The 20,315-nt window shown below is 39.5% G+C and overlaps 1 protein-coding gene across 2 annotated transcripts in view; it reads right to left on the bottom strand.

Annotated features, from left to right (window-relative positions):
* Positions 1–19,019, bottom strand: part of LOC111963545 (uncharacterized) — a 44,399-nt gene extending 25,380 nt beyond the window's left edge. For both annotated transcript variants that reach the window (XM_023987063.2, XM_023987071.2), the window contains exons 1-3: positions 18,739–19,019; positions 5,719–5,832; positions 5,310–5,372 (exon numbers count right to left, since the gene is read on the bottom strand). In XM_023987063.2, coding sequence (XP_023842831.1) covers positions 5,310–5,372; positions 5,719–5,832; positions 18,739–18,771 — 210 coding nt within the window. In that variant the 5' untranslated portion in view covers positions 18,772–19,019. The remainder of the gene's footprint in view (positions 1–5,309; positions 5,373–5,718; positions 5,833–18,738) is intronic.
* Between the last annotated feature and the right edge of the window lie 1,296 nt (positions 19,020–20,315).

Here is a 20,315-nt window from a genome sequence, read left to right as displayed (position 1 = left end):
ACAAACAATAGCCCCTAAGCACAAACCAGATGGGATGACGTATCGCTGCAGAATGCTGTGGTAGCCATTCTGGTTAAGTGTGCCTTGAATTCTAAATGAATCACAGACAGTGTCACCAGCAAAGCACTCCTAGAACATCACACCTTCTCCTCCATGCTTCACGGTGGGAACCACACATGTTGATATCATCCGTTCACCTACTTTACGTCTCGCAAAGACAAGGCGGTTGGAACCAAATATCTCACATTTGGACTCATCAGATCAAAGGATAGATTTCTACCGATCTAATGTCCATTGCTTGTGTTTCTTGGCCCGAGCAAGTCTCTTTTTATTATTGGTGTCCTTTAGTAGTGGTTTCTTTGCCTCAATTCGATCATGAAGGCCTGATTCACGCAGTCTTCTCTGAACAGTTGATGTTGAGATGTGTCTGTTACTTGAACTCTGTGAAGCATTTATTTGGGCTCAAATGCCTGAGGCTGGTAACTCTAATGAACTTATCCTCTGCAGCAGAGGTAACTCTGGGTCTTCCTTTCCTGTGGCGGTCCTCATGAGAGCCAGTTTCATCATAGRGCTTGATGGTTTTTGCGACTGCACTTGAAGAAGTTTTCAAAGTTCTTGAAATGTTCCAGATTGACTGACCTTCATGTCTTAAAGTAATTATGAATTGTCATTTCTCTTTGCTTATTTGAACTGTTCTTTTACCAAATAGTGGTGGCATACAGAAGATAGCCCTTTCTTGTCACAACTGATTGGCTAAAACACATTAAAAAGGAAAGAAATTCAACAAATTAACRTTTAACAAGGCACACCTGTTAATTGAAATGCATGACTACCTCATGAAGCTGGTTGAGAGAATGCCAAGAGTGGGAAAAGTTGTCATCAAGGCAAAGGGTGGCTACTATGAAGAATCTCACTTTTTTGGTAACTACATGATTCCATATGTGTTTTTTCATAGTTGTGATGTCTATCCTATTATTCTACAATTTTGAAAATAGTCAAAATAAAGAAAAACCCTTGAATGAGTAGGTGTGTCCAAACTTTTGACTGGTACTGTATATTGCCCCATTCATGCCCAACAATACTTTTGGGAGAAGTTCAATTCATACAACCCTAAAGGCTTGAAGAGTTTCATAGACTACATAAGGATAAATACCCTTACCTAGATTGAATTTGGAAGTCTTCCAACAAGAGGAAAAAAACACCTCAGAAACACCGGCTTTTCACATATGTGACATTAATGAGGGTCGCCAAACCACACATATGAAATTTTGAAAAGATGATGCCTTTTTAACCCTTTCAAAAAGCCCCTATAACACCAATTGAATGCACTTCCTGCTCTGCTGGATCCCCTGCAGTTTGTGTATCGCACAAAGAGAGGTGTGGACGACATCAAGCTGTTTTTAATGGATACCATCGACAGACATCTGGAGAGCAGGAGGGCCTTTGTTTCTGGACTTTTCATCTGCATTTAACACCATGCAGCCTTCCATCCTAGCCAGAAAACATGACTCACAGTTCAATCTCGACCATGACCTTATCTAATGGAATATGYATTTTTTAACTGACAGGCCACGGAGAGTGTATGTTAATGTCAGACACCCTACTCACTTGCACAGGTTCACCACAAAGGTGTGTATTGTCGCCCATCTTTTTTTATTTTCTACACCAATGACTGTCAGGGTGCCCATGCCCACCGCCATTTTGTGAAGTTTGCCGATGACACATTCCTTCTCTAACTCCTCTCAGGGTCTGAGCAGGACCACAGCCCAGCCCTTCAGGACTTCATTCTTGTGTGACAGTGCGCTGCAGGAGTTGAATGTGTCCAAGACGAAGGAAATGGTTGTTGACTTCAGGAAAGGACACCCCCCAGGATGGACCCAGTGATCATCCATGGTGAGGAGGTGGACATTGTGCACCAGTATACATATCTTGGTACCATCTTTGATAATAACCGGAAGTTTGAACAAAACACAGACYCCATCATCAAAAACGCCCATCGGAGACAGTACTTCCTCAGAAACTGAAATCGTTCAGTGTTCACAAATCTATATTGTAAACCTTTTACAGTTCTTTCATTAAGAGCGTGTTCTGTTTCTCTCTTTAAAATGCTGGTTCACATCCCTCCAAGGACCGCCTCCAAGCCATTGTGAATACCTGCTCTAAGATCACTGTGGTGCCTCTCAGAAGTCTGGCCTCCTTTGAGCAGCAGGCCAGGAGGAAGATGTATGACATCCTGGGGGCCTGCACCCATGTCCTCAACCCGCAGTTCCAACTGCTCCTTGGACGCCACCTGCACTGTCTGAAGTGCTCCACCAATAGGCATATGGCCTCATTTGTGCCAGAGGCAATCCACCTGGTTAACAGGACCAACAAGGAAGATCTAGCGACTATTCTAGAGATAGTTTAGCCCTGAAATGGATTAAGGACTGTGGCTACCATAAGTTTGTAGTTTCTTAAAATGCAACATTAACTTTTAATTGATGCCTTAGTGTATATATGGATGAATAACCTTACTTAGATAGAATTTTGAAGTCTTCCAAAAAGGGCTGAAAAAGGCTCAAACACCTGGTTTCAACATATGTGCCTCATTTCATCCCTGTAGACAAGCATCTGAAGAAAAAAGTGGGAAATTCCCCTCTTTGAAACGGCTTGCCACCTCACTCAATTGGTGTTAGGGTTATACACTGCAATACCTTTTTGATAACTGAAAAAGAGGCAAGAGTTGAGCATATTCCAATGATTAAATATATATATTCTGGTGTGAAAGACAAGTCCCTGTTGACTCCCCTGGTGTAAATATCTACTCTCAGTGTGCCCCCATCCCTCTCAGTGGTCGACAACGTCATGCGAGACGTTGTCCTTCTGACAGTCAATCCTTCCCCAATAACTTCAGAGACAACTGAGCTTCACATATACTGCCCCCTAAATGCCCCCCAACAATACAAAAAAATAAAGTTTCACATTTGTGCCGGTTCATGAGGGTCACCGAACCACATACAGTGCATTCGGAAAGTATTCAGACCCTTTCCCCTTTTCCACATACTGTTACGTTACAACCTTAATCTAAAATGTAATATATATTAATTAGCGTTCAAAAATGTGGGGCCGCTTAGAAATGTCCTTGTTTTTGAAAGAAAAGCTACTTTTTTTGTCCATTAAAACAACATCAAATTGATCAGAAATACAGTGAAGATGCTTCGTGGGACTCTCACAGGACAATGACATTATTATATTATTATTATAATATTTAGCAAAGATAGGTCTACAATTTGTTATTTTGTTTCTGTAAGGCATTTAACAAACTACAATGGACTAACGTTGAAATTGGGGTTTATTCCAAGGCAATGCATAAAAGTCCGGAAATACACAACATGAATCAACCACATATTTTGCCATGGAGCACATTCTGATTGGCCAGGCCTCGACAAATCCACGACTACATCATCAAACCCAGCCATTCCGCAGCAACGCCAGCAAGTGCTCTGATAATTGAGATGGTAAAAATAGCTAAAATATTTCTCACACACCCTAGAACCTATATCGCTACCACCTGTGCTTAGCTTTACCATTGCATAAGGCTTGTTAAAATAGAGCCCATAGAGTTGAAATGTATTACATTTTGAGTTTGCATCCCAATGTTACACTTTAGGGTAAAAACAAACAAAATAGAACTATTGTAAAATAGACTGTGTCCATAACATGTATACAGTATGTATAAGCTGGAATTAGAGGCCTTGTTCACTAGTTTACTCCAATTAGTATATGTATGTATTTGTATGTATTTGTATATATATATATATATATATATATATTTGTATATGTATTTGTATGTATATATATACACAGGAGTGACTGTTGCTGATAATGGGCCTCTGTAGGCCTATGTAGATATTCCATAAAAAATCTGCCGTTTCCAGCTACAATAGACATTTCCTATGTCTACACTGTATTTCTGATCAATTTTATGTTATTTTAATGGACAAAAAAGTAGCTTTTCTTTCAAAAACAAGGACATTTCAAAGTGACCCCAAACTTTTGAACGGTAGTGTATATACTGTATTTGCAAAAAAATATATGGGGATTGGAAGTGATGCAGACAATTACATTGATGGAAGCTACAATCTATCTGCAATATTACAGCTAATCTACCCCCTGGGATTTTTTTTTTTTTACCAACATACCAACAGTTTCTCATGATACTATTATGGCCTGTCTGTCAGATACAACACTTAACCACACCTTCCTAAATATGTCTTACATGCTTTCCTCTCAGTCTAAACACTTCCTAACCCCCTGAGATCCCCCTAAAGACCTCCCCTGCATGTTCCCCACCCCAGGGGACACAATATATATGGTAGTATATGGTCTGTCTGTAAGGTACATCACTTGCCCACACTGAAGTGATTGATCCTCTCCCCAGGTGAGAAAACCTTTAATCAGACCTCCTGTCACGCCCTGACCATAGAGAGCCCTTGTTTCTCTATTGTGTAGTAGGTCAGAGCGTGACTAGGGGGTATTCTAGTTTATAATTTCTATGTTGTGTTCCAGTTTATATTTTCTATGTTGGTGTTTTGTATGATTCCCAATTAGAGGCAGTTGGTAATCGTTGTCTCAAATTGGGGATCATATTTAGTAAGCAGCTATTTTTCCCACCTGTGTTTGTAGGATATTATTTTGTGTTTGTGCATGTGCACCACGCTGTCACGTTCCGTTGTTCGTTAATTTGATTTATTGTTTAGGCTTATGTTTCACTTTGGAATAAATATGTGGAACTCAATATCTGCTGCGCCTTGGTCCCGTTCTTACTACAACCGTGACACCTCCATTTGTCAGAAACCTTGTTAACCCATAAACCATAAACTTGGGCAAGCTAAACTGTTAAACTTTTAAACTGTTAACCAGCAAGTTAAAATGAGGGAAGGCATCCCGACTCCGTGCTGCCACACAGCTCTCTCGCTCTCTATTTACCTCCTGTAACACAGTTTCTAGGTATCTTCAAGCCATTTCCCTTCCAGGTTATTAACAACCAAGGGCTCTTTCATGGGATTAAATTTGTCTTCTAAATGCAATTAGACTATTGCGTAAAGGCCGAAAGGAGCAAGAGATGTAATGAACTTGAATCTCCTTGACAGATYTGAGAGCATTAGTTTCAATCAGTTTGCCAGCCTGGCACATCTTGAAAGTGCAGGACTATCTTGACACTGACTGATTGTGATGTTGTTTATCTTTGCTATACCATTCTTTATCTGCACAAATCAAACTCGTTTTGTTGTGAAATATGTAATTGCAGTGTAGTAGGAAATACTCACCAAACTCTGGCGCTCAGTGAACACGTAGGTTATTGACCAGCCATTCTCCAACTGGTTATCAATCTACGTGGCAAACAAAGATACAAACATTGAAATTTAAAACAGAAGCGTAGAATTGGGTAGTTATGATTCACCAGGAGGAAAGTAGGAGCAGGCATGCAGCCGTACAGAATTCACGTCTGCCACATATAGTTCTCAGTAGTTATGTGTGTGGGTCACATAAGGTCCAAAAAATAACCGTTGAACAATAAAATAAGTCTAACTTGGGAGGAAACCTTAACGTCAATACATTCAGGCATGACTTATGACCGTTTGAGTGATTTTAATGAACTGTATCTCAAGTTGATATTTAGTTTGTAGAGTCTGTTGATGTTACTGCATGATTTAGTGTGGTATGAGGTGTCCTCACCAGGCAATTGAGGTTGAGGAGGTGACCCTTTGTCACAGAGTGCCGACATGGACCAGGGACGCCACCCCACGCCAAAGGGAAGCACATGAGGAGGAGGAAGCACAGATGCCTAGCCTACAATGGACATAACATTATTATTACATTACCATTATTACTGCTGCTACTACTTCTGGTAATACTACTTCTACTTTTACAAACTACTACAGTACTACTACTATTACTAGATAGCACTACAACAACAACTTATTTTTTCCACTACTGCAGTACTACTGCTCAGGGAGCTACATCTCAAAGTGTTGTTGCTCACCGTGAAAGGAGAGCAAAATAAAGGAATATTGATCAATAATGTTCAATAGTGAGTTCCAAAATTATAGGCACAATGGTGCCTTTCATCCACACTTGCTTACTTAATATCATATTACGTGAATATAAGTCACAAGGGGTATGAAACATTTTTTAAATGTTTTCAAATTTGATATTCAATAAAATCATGCTATTTTTCTTACATAGCATCTTATGGCCTGTCTATTTGAGAACATTTTTGAGTTTTTGATGACAAACTTTTGAAGGCCATGTTGAGAGCTGGGAAAGAGCTAGTCAATCTGCTACCAATTCCATACTGTTGCAGAACACTGGTTATAAACATCTGGAAAAGCTAACTGCTAACAATAGATACTAGATCAAAATGTCATGATGCTTACAGCCCAAAATTGCTCGTAGTACTGTTTTTTCACTTTATTACAGAACTGAGGCTCTACAGAGGGCCAGACAGAGAAACAAAGTACTTGATGTAGCAAATTTAACTTCATAATATTACGGTTTACCTTGGTGTAAACAGAGGTGACCCGACACAAATAACATGTGCACAGGCAACCTTTGCTAGTCAATGGATTCTTATTTGCACCTTTGGTTAGTTGAGGGGTTCTTGGAGGATCCTTTTTGCTGGCACGTGCGGAGCATTTAAAATGTATTTTTTTCTCGTGTATTTGCCTGACAGGCACAGACTCAGCAACCAAGTCAAGGAAAGGGGGGTACCTAGTCAGTTGTCCAACTGAATGTATTCAACTGAAATGTGTCTTCCCATTTAACCCAACCCCTCTGAATCAGAGAGGTGCGGGGGTTCTGCCTTAATCAACATCCACAGTGCCCAGGGAGCAGTGGCCTTGCTCAGAACGACAGATTTMTACCTTGTCAGCTCGGGGATTCGATCCAGCAACTTTCCGGTTACTGGTCCAAGGCTCTAACCACTATGCTACCTGCCGCCCCACTGAAGTAAAGAAATGTAGCTAGTCTTAAGGATCAATCTCAACACCTCCCCTTAGCCCTCCCCATCAATTTTGCGTTATCCCGCAAGCCGTATGGATTGGGAATTGTGCCTCAATTCAACTTTGAGCGAGGCGTAGTGCCTTTTCAGCACCTCTAGCTGGCCGTCCAAATGAAGCAAATCGAGTTTGTAATGACAGGTTTTTCTATCACTGAATAAAAATGTTTTCCTAGTTTATTATCAGTAGATAAATTGTATTTATATTAAACCATATATATTCTAGTGGCGGCATTCTGTCCGAAGATTGGAGAAGTAGCTTTCATAATGTTCTTTTTGGCKACCTGTGAGAGTAGTTATTTTTCTTGTGTTCTGTTTTAAAGTCATTAAAGGTTAAGATTGAACACGACCAGTTCTACAGCCTTGTTAAAAGCTGACATACAAGTGTAGGATCTTAATTTGATCACACTTTTGTAACTGCGAAAAAATTTATTCTCCGCTGAAAATACAGACTAGCTTTGTGATTTATATAAATTCACTGAAAACCTGTACTAACATGGCTATATAAATAGTATTGCACTTTTCATATAGCCTACTTATGTCCAGCTAATAGCCTAACCACCAATTCAGCAACATTATGGACTAAACGTTGAAATCCTGTTGCTGCAGGATTATTTTGCTACGGCAATACTCGTCAAATTAAGATCCTATATCTGTAAGTGTATGTTACAAGTCACCATTTTGTTACAATATAATATTGATAATATTTAAATATTGATTAATATTATTGATTATATAAAAATATGAATGTATAATACATTCATATTAACAATAACAATGATAATCATGTAAATACCAGTAACAATATTTATTTAAAATGTTCAAAATGGAACTCTAACCCGAACTTGAAATAACATTTTCAGAAAATAATATTGAAATGCAAAGGTTCCTGGGGGCTCCTTTTCTTGGTGGAGTGTACTTCAAGGTAAGAGCAGTAATAGTCCTCCCAGCAGGGATTCGGCACTGTTTCAGGGAAAACGTGGGCACTTTCACATACTTTATGGAGATGGTTCTCCACATAATCATGTCCAGATGGAATATATGTGCTTATTTCCTTTCCTTTCTTTCAAGGCAAACAACTGCATATTGTATCTAATTGATTAAGTATGTTTTGCAATGATATAAGGTGGAATTTGATTCCTAATAGTTTACCATAAGTGTTTGTTACTTATGGTTCCGGTGGCATGCATTGAAACGTGTTGTAACGGCTCTCTTTCGGTGAGTGAGTAGACCAAAATGCAGCGTAGCCAGTGCTCAACATGTTTAATTATAAGAACAAGTGAACACTACAAACAACTTACAAAATAACAAACGTGCAAAACCGATACAGACCTATCTGGTGCAGAACACAAACACAGAGACAGGTAACAACCACCCACAACGAACACAGTGAAACAACCTACCTAAATATGACTCTTAATTAGAGGAACGCAAAACACCTGCCTCTAATTAAGAGCCATACCAGGCAACCCTAAACCAACATAGAAACACACAACATAGAATGCCCACCCAAAACTCACGCCCTGACCATCACACACATACAAAACAACAGAAAACAGGTCAGGAACGTGACACGTGTAGGTTTCTCGTAGCTTTCCTTTGCAAAATAACTATGAATTAGACTTATTTTAAAATAATTGTCAACATGTAACATCTTAATATGGTGTGGGATGTTCACTGTATTGCAAGGATCAATAGCAGGTCTATTTCGCTCCAGCATCAGGCATATCCTGTCTGTTCACAATTCACCTCTGGGAKCATGGCAGCACTCAACACCTGACAACAGAAAGAGTTGGCCACTACTATCTAAAGGATTGTTTGTGAGGAAATTACCTCTGCCCTCGACTTGCAATTAAGACCGGTAAATTATTCTCTTGCACTGCTCACTTCTAAAGTGGATACCTACTAAACTAAAGTGGAATGTGAGAGAGGGGCGACAGTCACACTTTATTTGGATAGTCCAAATGCTTCATCTGTAAATGCTCTAGAGATGGTCATACCATCAACAAACTATCTATTGATAAGCAACAGCTTGCTAAGGTTAGGTTTATAGTAAGGGTTAGGATAAGGGTTAAGGTTAGGGTTAGAGCTACGGTTAGTAGATAGTTAGTTTAAATGTTACTCAGTCTGTATAGTTTGTGCCTTCAGAAAGTACTCATACCCCTTGACTTATTCCACATTTTGAAAAATGGTTCCAATAGATCGAATGCAACATTGATTGACAACATGTTTTTCTCTCACCCATACCGCATAATGACAAAGGGAAAACATGTCTTTTGAAATTTTAGCAAATGTATTAAAATAGAGAAATATGTCATTTGCATAAATATTCACACCCCTTGAGTCAATACGCGTTTGAATCACCTTTGGCAGCGATGACAGCTGTGAGTCTTTCTGGGTAAGTCTCTAAGAGCTTTTAAAATAGAGAAATATGTCATTTCCATAAATATTCACACCCCCGAGTCAATACGCGTTTGAATCACCTTTGGCAGCGATGACAGCTGTGAGTCTTTCTGGGTAAGTCTCTAAGAGCTTTGCACATCTGGATTGTACAATATTTACACACATTTTATAGATTTTTTATTCTTCAAGCTCTGTCAAGTTGGTTGATGATCATTGCTAGACAGCCATTTTAATGTTTTGCAATAGAKTTTTAAGCCTATTTAAGTGAAAACTGTAACTAGGCCACTCAGGAACATTCAATGTCGTCTTGGTAAGTAACTCCAGTGTATATTTGGCCTTGTGTTTTAGGCTATTGTTCTGCTGAAAGGTGAATTTATCTCCCAGTGTCTGTTGGAAAGCAGACTGAACAAGGTTTTCTAGGATTTTGCCTGTGCTTAGCTCTCTTCCATTTAAAAAAAAAATCTTAAACAACTCCCTAGTCCTAGCTGATGACAAACATACCCARAACATYATGRAGCCACCACCATGCTTGAAAATATGAAGAGTGGTACTCAGTGATGTGTTGTGTTGGATTTGCCCCAAACATAACGCATTGTATTCAAGACATGTAGTTAATTTCCTTGCAACATTATTTGCAGTTTTACTTTAGTGCCTTATTGCGAACAGGATGCATATTTTGGAATATTTTTATTCCGTATAGGCTTCCTTCCTCTCACTCTGTAATTTAGGTTAGTATTGTGGAGTAACTATAATGTTGCTGATCCATCCTCAGTTATCTCCTATCACAGCCATTAATCTTCTGTAACCATTTTAAAATCACCATTGGCCTCATGGTGAAATCCCTGAGCGGTTTCCTTCCTCTCCAGTAACTGAGTTAGGAAGGACGCATGTATCTTTGTAGTGAATGGGTGTATTGACCCAAAGATATACTCAATGTCAGTTTTTTTACCCATCTACCAATAGGTGCCCTTCTTTGCAAACCATTGGAAAAACACCCTGGTGTTTGAATCTGTGCTTGAAATTCACTGCTRGACTGAAGGACCTTACAGATAATTGTATATCTGGGGTATAGAAATGGGGTAGTCATTTAAAAATCATGTTAAACATTAATTGCACACAGAGAGAGACCATGCAACTTATTATGTGACTTGTTACGCACATTTTCACTCCTGAACTTATTTAGGCTTGCCATAATAAAAAGTTTGAATTCTTACTGACTCAAGACATTTCAGCTTTTCATGTTTATTTAATTTGTAAAAATGTCTAAAATCATAATTCTACTTTGACATTATGGGGTATTGTGTGTAGATCAGTGACACAAATCTCAATTTAATTTAATATATATACACAGTGAACTCCAAATGTTTTGGGACAGTGAGGTTAAAGTGCAGGRTGTCAGCTTTAATTTGAGGGTATTTTCATCCATATTGGGTGAACTGTTTGGAAATTACACCCCTTTTATACACAGTCCCCCCATTTTAAGGGACCAATAGTATTGGGACAAATTCACTGTATGTTAGGTACTAAAAAGTATTTTGTCCCATATTCATAGCACACAAATTACTACATCAAGTTTGTGACTACAACCCCTCCCCCACAACATTCTTTTTTAAATTATTAAACATTTGGACATTGTGTTAACAAACCTCCAGACAAGCTTCAATGCCATACAACTCTACTTCTGTTGCCTCCAACTGCTCTTAAACGCAAGTAAAACTAAATGCATGCTCTTCAACCGATCGCTGCCCGCACTTGTCCGCCCGTCCAGCATCACTACTCTGGACGGTTCTGATTTAGAATATGTGGACAACTATAAATACCTAGGTGTCTGGTTAGACRGTAAACTCTCCTTCCAGACTCACATTAAACATCTCCAATCCAAAATTAACTCTAGAATAAGCTTCCTATTTCAAAACAAAGCATCCTTCACTCATGCTGCCAAACGTACCCTGTAAAACTGACTATCCTAACAATCCTCGACTTTGGCGATGTGATTTACACAATAGCCTCTAACACTCTACTCAACAAATTGGATGCCGTCTATCACCTTGCCATCCGTTTTGTCACCAAAGCCCCATATACTACCTACCATTGCGACCTGTACGCTCTCGTTGGCTGGCCCTCGCTTCATACTTGTCGTCAAACCCACTGGCTCCAGGTCATCTACAAGTCTCTGCTAGGTAAATCCCCGCCATAGCGGGGCATAGAAGTTCACTGGTCGCCATAGCGGCACCCACCCGTAGCACGCGCTCCAGCAGGTATATCTCACTAGTCACCCCTAAAGCCAATTCCTCTTTGGCTGCCTTTCCTTCCAGTTCTCTGCTGCCAATGACTGGAACGAACTGCAAAAATCACTGAAGCTGGATCTCCCTCACTAGCTTTAAGCACCATCTGTCAGAGCAGCTCACAGATCACTGCACCAGTACATAGCCATCTGTATATAGCCCATCCAACTACCTCATCCCCATACTATATTTATTTATTTATTTATCTTGCTCCTTTGCACCCCAGTATCTCTACTTGCACATTCATCTTCTGCACATCAATCACTCCAGTGTTTAATTGGTACTTRGCCACCATGGCCTATGTATTGCCTTACCTGCCTTATCTTACCTCATTTGCACACACTGTATATAGACTCTGTCTACTGTATTATTGACTGCATGTTTGTTTATTCCATGTGTAACTCTGTTGTTGTATGTGTCGAACTGCTTTGCTTTATTCTTGGCCAGGTCGCAGTTGTAAATGAGAACTTGTTCTCAACTAGCCTACCTGGTTAAATAAAGGTGAAATATAAAATAAATAAATAAAAATTACCTTCCCTATATCTGTCTGGTTCACCACTCTGTTCCCTGCTTCTGCATCGATTGTCTTATGTCCTTGTATAACCATGTGCTGACGCTGTTCCTGTCTTGTTTTATGTCTGTTCCTGATCAAATGTTTGACTTCCCGTACCTGCTTCTCATCCCTGGCGTTGGTCCTTACAATTGTACCCAGATACTAACAGATTAATTGGAAAATGTTGCGTCACAAAATGTGACTGTCTGAACATGATACCCTTCCATTGGGGTTACCACTGTTGCATGTTTCAGAATTCACTCTGTCTGGGCATTTTGAGCCAGGTTCCATACCACAGTGCCAGGGAATTCCATCAAATGGTGCAGGGAGCGAGAGAAGGAGAGGGAGAGACAAAAAAGTATAATAATCCCATTACCATTATAAAATGTAAGTCTAAAGCATTTAGCTAGGCTTTTAGACACGCAAAGCCGCTGTCGTCACTTCCTGTTGAATGTGGAACGAGGGAGAGATCAGTTTGATGTTTTGGACATTTTTGAAAGTATTTTGAAGAAGTTTTTTTACTAGCTAGCTATCTTTTGAGTTTTGATCTCGTGACGCGGTTCGCATCAGTTGCTGGGACAGCTATCTTTCCCTTGATCCTGCCGACCAAGGCCGGGTCTAAGGAGCTGCTAACTAGCTGCCTATCAAGCTAACGGGCTTGAACGCAGTCCSCGACGTAGTTAGCCATTGTGTCTYGGACCGTTAAWTGTTSTGAGCTTGTGGCGGTCTAGACCCCTGCTGTTTGTTGTTATTTTTAATCTTCCCTGTGACCTGATCTGTCTGTAACTGTGACGAGTAATTAACAGCGTAACCTACGTTGCTACAATGACAAAAACCAAAGCCGGCAGGTGTACTGTTGAGAACAGTGGTGTCTCTCTATCACCGGTGAAGGACCTTTTAAACAAATAAAATAGTTCTACAAACAGTTGTTACAACAACAAGAAAATAGCTTCAAGTGTGGTGGTGGAGTCAACTAATCAAATAATGGATGACCTGACCAGAGAGGTCCAGGAACTGAAGAACAGTTCTACCCAGGGTCAGCTCGATGAGTTTAAACGGGAGATCGGCAAGAGGACAGCAATCTGTAAGTCATTGAGAGAGGACACCAGTTCTGTATGTGAATCCATCATAACAATGACTGAGAACTCACATTATCTCGAYGGACCAGAGAGCTTAGGGACATTGCTTACATTGGCTATGACAGGCTCATTGTCCATCCTCCCTCCAAAAAGCCTGGATTGGGTAAGAGAGCCAGCCCAATAGGTTCGTAGCTTTAACTCTACAGCACACACACCAACTGATTAATGAACTGCTGAATGTATATTTTTTTATCTTGCTTTGTTTGCTCTTTTTTATATTACTTATATCTCTGATAAGCTACCCAGGAAAGGGCTAAAAATATCCCATATTAACATATGTAGCCTTAGAAATAAAGTTCATGAAATCAATAACTTGCTAACATCAGATAACATTCATATATTAGCCATTTCTGAGACTCACTTAGATAATTCATTTGATGATACAGCTTATGCGTTATGGCTTTTCAACCTCAGCGATATCGTGGAGCAATCTATCTAATAGAACTCAGAGGGTTTTCTTTTAATGGAAGTTTCTCTGTCAAACATGAAAAGTGTGAAGACAAAGAGTTGCAGTCTGTTTTGGAATGGGTGGCCAGTAATAAACTGGTCCTGAACATCTCGAGAACTAAGAGCATGACATTTGGTACAAATCATTCCCTAAGTTCTAGACCTTAGCTGAATCTGGTAATGAATGGTGTGGAAGTTGAGGAGACTAAATTACTTGGTGTTATATTAGATTGTAAACTGTCATTGTCAAAACATATAGATTATATGGTTGTGAAGATGGGGAGAGGTCTGTCCGTAGTAAAGAGACTCTTTGCTTTTTTGGCACCACACTCCATAAAGTTAATGTTTTAAATGTATGTAAATTGTAACGTCTCTTGTCTGTAATGTCTTTTTCATTATATGTCGGACCCCAGTAAGACTAGCTGCCTCCATTGGCGTTGGCTAATGGGGATCCTAAAAAATAAAAAATAAAAAAAATAAAAATAAAGGAGGAGATTACTCAGTCAATCATAATGCTCATCAGTCATCTTCTCTGTGAAAATGTTAGCGAGAAATGCTTTTTTAAGCATTCAGGCAGAATTCCCATATTCAGTCACAGTAACAGACACCAGATTGTGGAAAATGTTTCAACTTTTCATGCAAATCTCTGATTCATCCCATAGATGTAGTCATGCCATTGGAATACTCTTATTCCTGTCTGGTTTCAGCCATCTAAAATGTGACAACTTTAGTCTCAGCAGGTCCTATATCGGCGATATTACAACTACAGGCTTTTCTGTGTCCCAGGTTTTGATTTAGTTTGATATACAATACCAGTCAAAAGTTTTTACACACCTACTCATTCAAGGGTTTTTCTTTATTTTCTACATTGGAGAATAATAGTGAAGACATCTGTGATGGACAAGTCCGTCACTGGCCGCGGGCAGCATTTGGTAAACTAACTCACACACGCATCACCCCCTCCCTGCTCCGTTATCAGCTCCGTTAGCAAAGTGCGTCGACACACAAGTTAACTTTGCTATCTTAATACCTACATTACACACTTTATTCTTACCTCCTGTGAGTAACAGTTTGTTATTCATGTTTAAGCGTTCATGTTTAATTTAAGCAACGTTTACTGTACTTATCAATGTTACGGATGAGCGTGCTGTTTGTCTGGTTCTGTTCCGCTCTCTCCGTCTCTGTAGCTTCCGGGTATGCTGGGATAAGGACCAGGGCAATCGGGATGGCTTTGTAGTGCTTGTTCCGAATGGCTCATTCATGTGATTGGGCGTATTGGAAGACACCATGTCAGTAGAGCTGAGATTTTGCAAATGTGTTATATTGTATCATGAGAAACGAATTGCAAAGGTGCAATGTATATAATTCATGATGTTTAGCTGAGTTGAAAATGTAGGCTTTTATGGTAATTGCTTTATTAATTAGTGTTTGGTATGTTCTGATGGGAGGGTCTTCCCCTACAAAAGGAGCCTCTCTTTCAGTTCAAGYGGGGAGCATTTTGGATTGAGCTGTTGATGGGGCAGCATTGATTATAGCTGTCCCATAATGTATTATTTTGGTGGCAGTACTGTTGTTTCTCTTCCGGTATCAGTACTTTTGCGGCTACGCTACCTTTTTATTTGATAAAGGTTTTTGTAGGTTTTTCAGTGTAGCCTTCTGGACTACTCTACGCGACAACCTCAAAACTATGAATTAACACATATAAAATCATGTAGTAACCAAAAAAGTGGTAAACCAATCAAAGTATATTTTATATTTGAGATTCTTCAAAGTAGCCACCCTTTGCCTTGATGACAGGTTTTCACAATCTTGGCATTCTCTCAACCAGCTTCATGAGGTAGTCACTTGGAATGCATTTCAATTAACAGGTGTGCCTTGTTAAAAGTTAATTTGTGGAATTTATTTCCTTCTTAATGCATTTGATACAATCAAGGTAGGGGTGGTATAAAGAAGAAAGCCCCATTTGGTATAATAACAAGTCCATGTTATGGCAAGAACAGTTCAAATAAGCAAAGAGAAATGACAGTCCATCATTACTTTAAGACATGAAGGTCAGTCAATCCGGAAAATTTCAAGAACTTTAAAAGTGCAGTCACAAAACCCATCAAGCACTATGATGAAACTGGCTCTCATGAGGACTGCTACAGGAAAGGAAGACCCAGAGTTACCTCTGCTGCAGAGGATAAGTTCATTAGAGTTACCAGCCTCAGAAATTGAAGCCCAAATAAATGCATCAGAGTTCAAGTAACAGACACATACTGTATCAACATCAACTGTTCAGAGGAGACTGCATGATACAGGCCTTCATGGTCGATTTTGCTGCAAAGAAATCACTACTAAAGGACACCAGTAACAAGAAGAGACTTGCTTGGGATAAAGAAACAGGAGCAATGGACATTTGACAGGTGTAAATCTGGTTCCAACCGCAGTGTCTTTGTGAGATGCAGAATAGGTGAACGAATGATCTCCGCATGTGTGGTTCCCACCGTGAAGCATGGAGGAGGAGGTGTGATGGTGTAGTGCTTTGCTGGGACACTGATTTATTTAGAATTCAAGGCACACTTTACCAGCAAGGCTACCACAGCATTCTGCAGCATTACACAATCCCATCTGGTTTGTGCTTATTGGGACTATAATTTTTTTCAAAAGGACAATGACCCAACACACCACCAGGCTGTGTAAGGGCTATTTGACCAAGAAGGAGAGTGATGGAGTGCTGCATCAGATGACCTGGCCTCCACAATCACCCGACCTCCACCCAATTCAGATGGTTTGGGATGAGTTGGACCGCAGAGTGAAGGAAAAGCAGCCAACAAGTGCTCAGCATATGTTTGAACTCCTTCAAGACTGTTAGAAAAGCGTTCCAGGTGAAGCTGGTTGAGAGAATGCCAAGGGTGTGCAAAGCTGTCATCAAGGCAAAGGTTGACTTGTTGGTTATACATGATTCCATGTGTTACTTCATAGTTTTGATGTCTTCACTATTATTCTACAAGTGGACCCTAACATAACCATACATTTTACTGTTTTGCATTGACAAGGCACTTGGCCCAGAACATGACTTTTGAACTTCTTCAATGTATTTAAACATGATTTTTTTGTAAAAGTTAATGTTCAAGGTGCATAAGCACTAAATCTATCATATTCCACGAAATACCGTTTTTCCGAATTTGTCCCACAGTATTGAATCATTACCATCACGCTCTGCTTTTTCAAAATTGTACATATCAAGTCACACAAGAACTGGGAAGTGACAGTGAAGAACAAGGATATGACATATAATATATTATATTATATATCCACCTCCAAGTAAAGTAACTTGGAACGTGTCAAARGGTTGTAAGTCATCTAGATCGTCCTCTATTTGGAAGGATACATCTCATTCTATTGTGGTTGGAGTTTATCAAATGGAAGCTGATCATATTAACAAAGTAAACCTGGTAGTTAAATCCCAAAAATGTGCAAATTGTCATTAAAACACTGTCATTACCCCCACAAATAGGGTCGGTAATGACAATTTCCAGGTTATTGCCATCAGAAAAGAYTGACTTTTTGTATAACTTTTGTATCAAATGGGTAAACCCCTGCTCAACATTGCTCATCGCATTAACTTTTACTGTTTTTATAACAATCGATCATATTGTAAATACCCATTTCCACAAAGTTATTTTTAACAACATTATCCTGTCGTTATTGCCACACGGTCTTTACCACCACAATCTACAAATACTTCTGAATAAAAAAATATATGTACACATTAAATATCACACTCCTCTCTTCATCAAGTGTAAAGCACTTGTTCTCAACAGATCAACTTAAAAATGAGTAAGTCCATAACCATTTCGACAGGTAATTGCATTGTTTATGGTAGTGTAGCTGCCGTGCAGGTATACAAACACAGGCAGCAAACAGCCATATTTATGCAATTAAGGAATTAAAAAAATTATTTCTAAATGTGGCCGTGACAAATCCTATTGACAGGTAAACCAAATAATCCCAAACCACATGTTGTTTGTGATTTTATGATGGTTTTGTGATGTGATGGTAATAACATTTGCAGAAGTAAATTCCATCTATTGTTGAATATAATGGTCACAGCCAATACCAGGTTATGGCTCCTGGTAAAATGAGGAAAGTATTTATTTAGATAGAATGTTTCTTAAAAAATACTTTTATTTTAAATATGACATGCCAAAAGTGCCCGTAGTTGCAAAATGACCCATATACAATGACATCTTGAGTTCTGGATAGTGGAGCAGTGTTTAGGGACGCTACAACTTGTTATCTACTATGTCCTTAAACCGGGCACCCCAACTGTGATTTTACTCCCCCCCCCCTCAGTACGGCCCCACGTGTTCATCTATAAAACAACTAAACGTATGACTTTCTAGCGTTAAAATAGTTACACAAACTAGCAGCTCAAAGAACCAACAAGAAGAGCTGAGTTAGTGAGTCAAGAATTTACATTTTAAAAGACACTTATGTCCTCTTAGATGTTTTGAGTGTGGTACTGTGTGTTCTAGCTGCGCCACAGAAGTTGTTTCATAAACCTGTGACGTGTCCCGGGCTCATTACATGAAGAAAAAATGCTATTTATTGTCACTTCCCTAAAATCTACTGGCTAGACATCTGGGTATCACGTTACAGACTAAATACTTCACAGTAACAGTAACCACTCTGTGCATTGCCTGGGCTACTGCAGTAAATTACTCAGATTAATACAATTAAATAACTGTCTTGTCAAATTCACACATGCGTCAATGGCTTAATAAAATACAATTGTTATAGTAGGCCCATCAGTTATTACCGTTAACAAAACATTTTGGAGTGATACCAGTACCTCAAAATGCCCAGGTTCCAGAGTAGGGGACCTACCTTGGCTTTGTGGGCTGGTTTGTGTGTGTTCATCTGGCTGACCTAGGCAAGTAGAACAGAGTAGAGTCCACTTTTAGAGTCATTGGAGCAGAGTTCCTGTCTTTGGTGAAGATGAGATTATTTCCCACTTGATGTGCATAATGATGAAGAGCAAAGAGAAGGAAAGGAGTGACAATCCGAATGAGGGAATGATCAACGTCCGGATGTTGACTTACAAGAAGTCTAGGGTCCAATGGTCAACTTTGCTTAGCCATCTCTGTCTTCAATGACTGACTGAGCGAGTGTGGGTGGTGGTGTGTGTGAGTGACCGCCTATCCTCACTGGTACCTCATTGAGAGGCAGTCTTAAAACCCCTCCTCTTTCTCTCTTTCTTTCTCCCTCCCCCACCCTCTCTCTCTCTAACTTGTTCTTCTGACTTGCTCTTTCATTTTCTGACTCACTCTTTTCCCCTCTCATTATCATCCTCACTCTCCATCTCTCACTCTAACTGCTTTAAATGTCCATCAATCTCTTTCTCAATCTCTCTAAAGTCCTCATACCTTCCTCGTGACATGGAGCGATACCCCTGTTGAACACTCATGAAACCCAATGCAGTCCTATAAGATGTTTATGTTAGTCTAACTCCTTGACACAGTAGGACCTCTTGTTATTTGTCTTGTAACTTGCCCATAATCTGTTCAAGACACTGTATGTGAAGCCACTTTGAGCAGCTCTGGAAACACAAAGGGTCTTTTCTCATTCAACTTTTGCAGAGACAACCAGAAAAACATTTCTCATGAAGTCTCACGTGATCAGGGTGAATCCTCATGGCAACAGTTAAACATGGTGAACATGGTGGTGGTGTGCAGGGGTGGAAATGGAAACAAATCACTCTAGGAACCCTAGAATGTAAAATCCTTGAATTCAGTGCATTTGTACATGTCAAAATTATTTCACTCATTGAATTCAATTTCAAATACTGAGGGTGTGAAAAAGATTGGTTCATATTTAATTGCCCTTGCCCTCAGTTCAGAAAATCATTTAATTCAATCAGGGGATTGACTTAAAAAGTAAAGGAAATGACCTTATACCTAGAGGTCACAGAGATCAAAGACTAGTAACACGGGGTCATATAATTATCTTATCCTTCTGCTTGTAATACCGACAGTATGTTTTTTGTTAGTTCTAGGCTGAAACCAAAGCCTACAATTCATAGCGACGGGAAGTAGCGGTGTTGGAGATGCTGCAGCACCTCCTGGTAAATGTTATTAAAATTGCCAAAATTATATAATTAGTCTTGATTGATGTCATATTGTACAATATGTTCGTCTCCCATCTTTTTGTAAACCGGAGCTATTGGTTACATTCAAGACAAGGTTGTTTCGATTGATCTCATTTGGTCAGTATCAAAGTAGCCTGTCATTTCGGTATTTTTTGTGGTATTTAAACATATTCTGCTAATGTCACCAGTCTGTAAAACGGAAGTACTGTATAGTTGCATGAAATGCATTCATAAAAGGACACCATTTTGACCCCTTGGGCTGACCCAAAAGTACGCTCTGTACAAAATACRTTTTTGAAAACAGTCGTGAGTTAAA

Source organism: Salvelinus sp. IW2-2015, linkage group LG1 (assembly GCF_002910315.2).
Source record: "Salvelinus sp. IW2-2015 linkage group LG1, ASM291031v2, whole genome shotgun sequence".
In the NCBI taxonomy this organism is placed as follows: domain Eukaryota; kingdom Metazoa; phylum Chordata; class Actinopteri; order Salmoniformes; family Salmonidae; genus Salvelinus; species Salvelinus sp. IW2-2015.
This window is presented reverse-complemented; position numbering and strand designations above follow the sequence as displayed.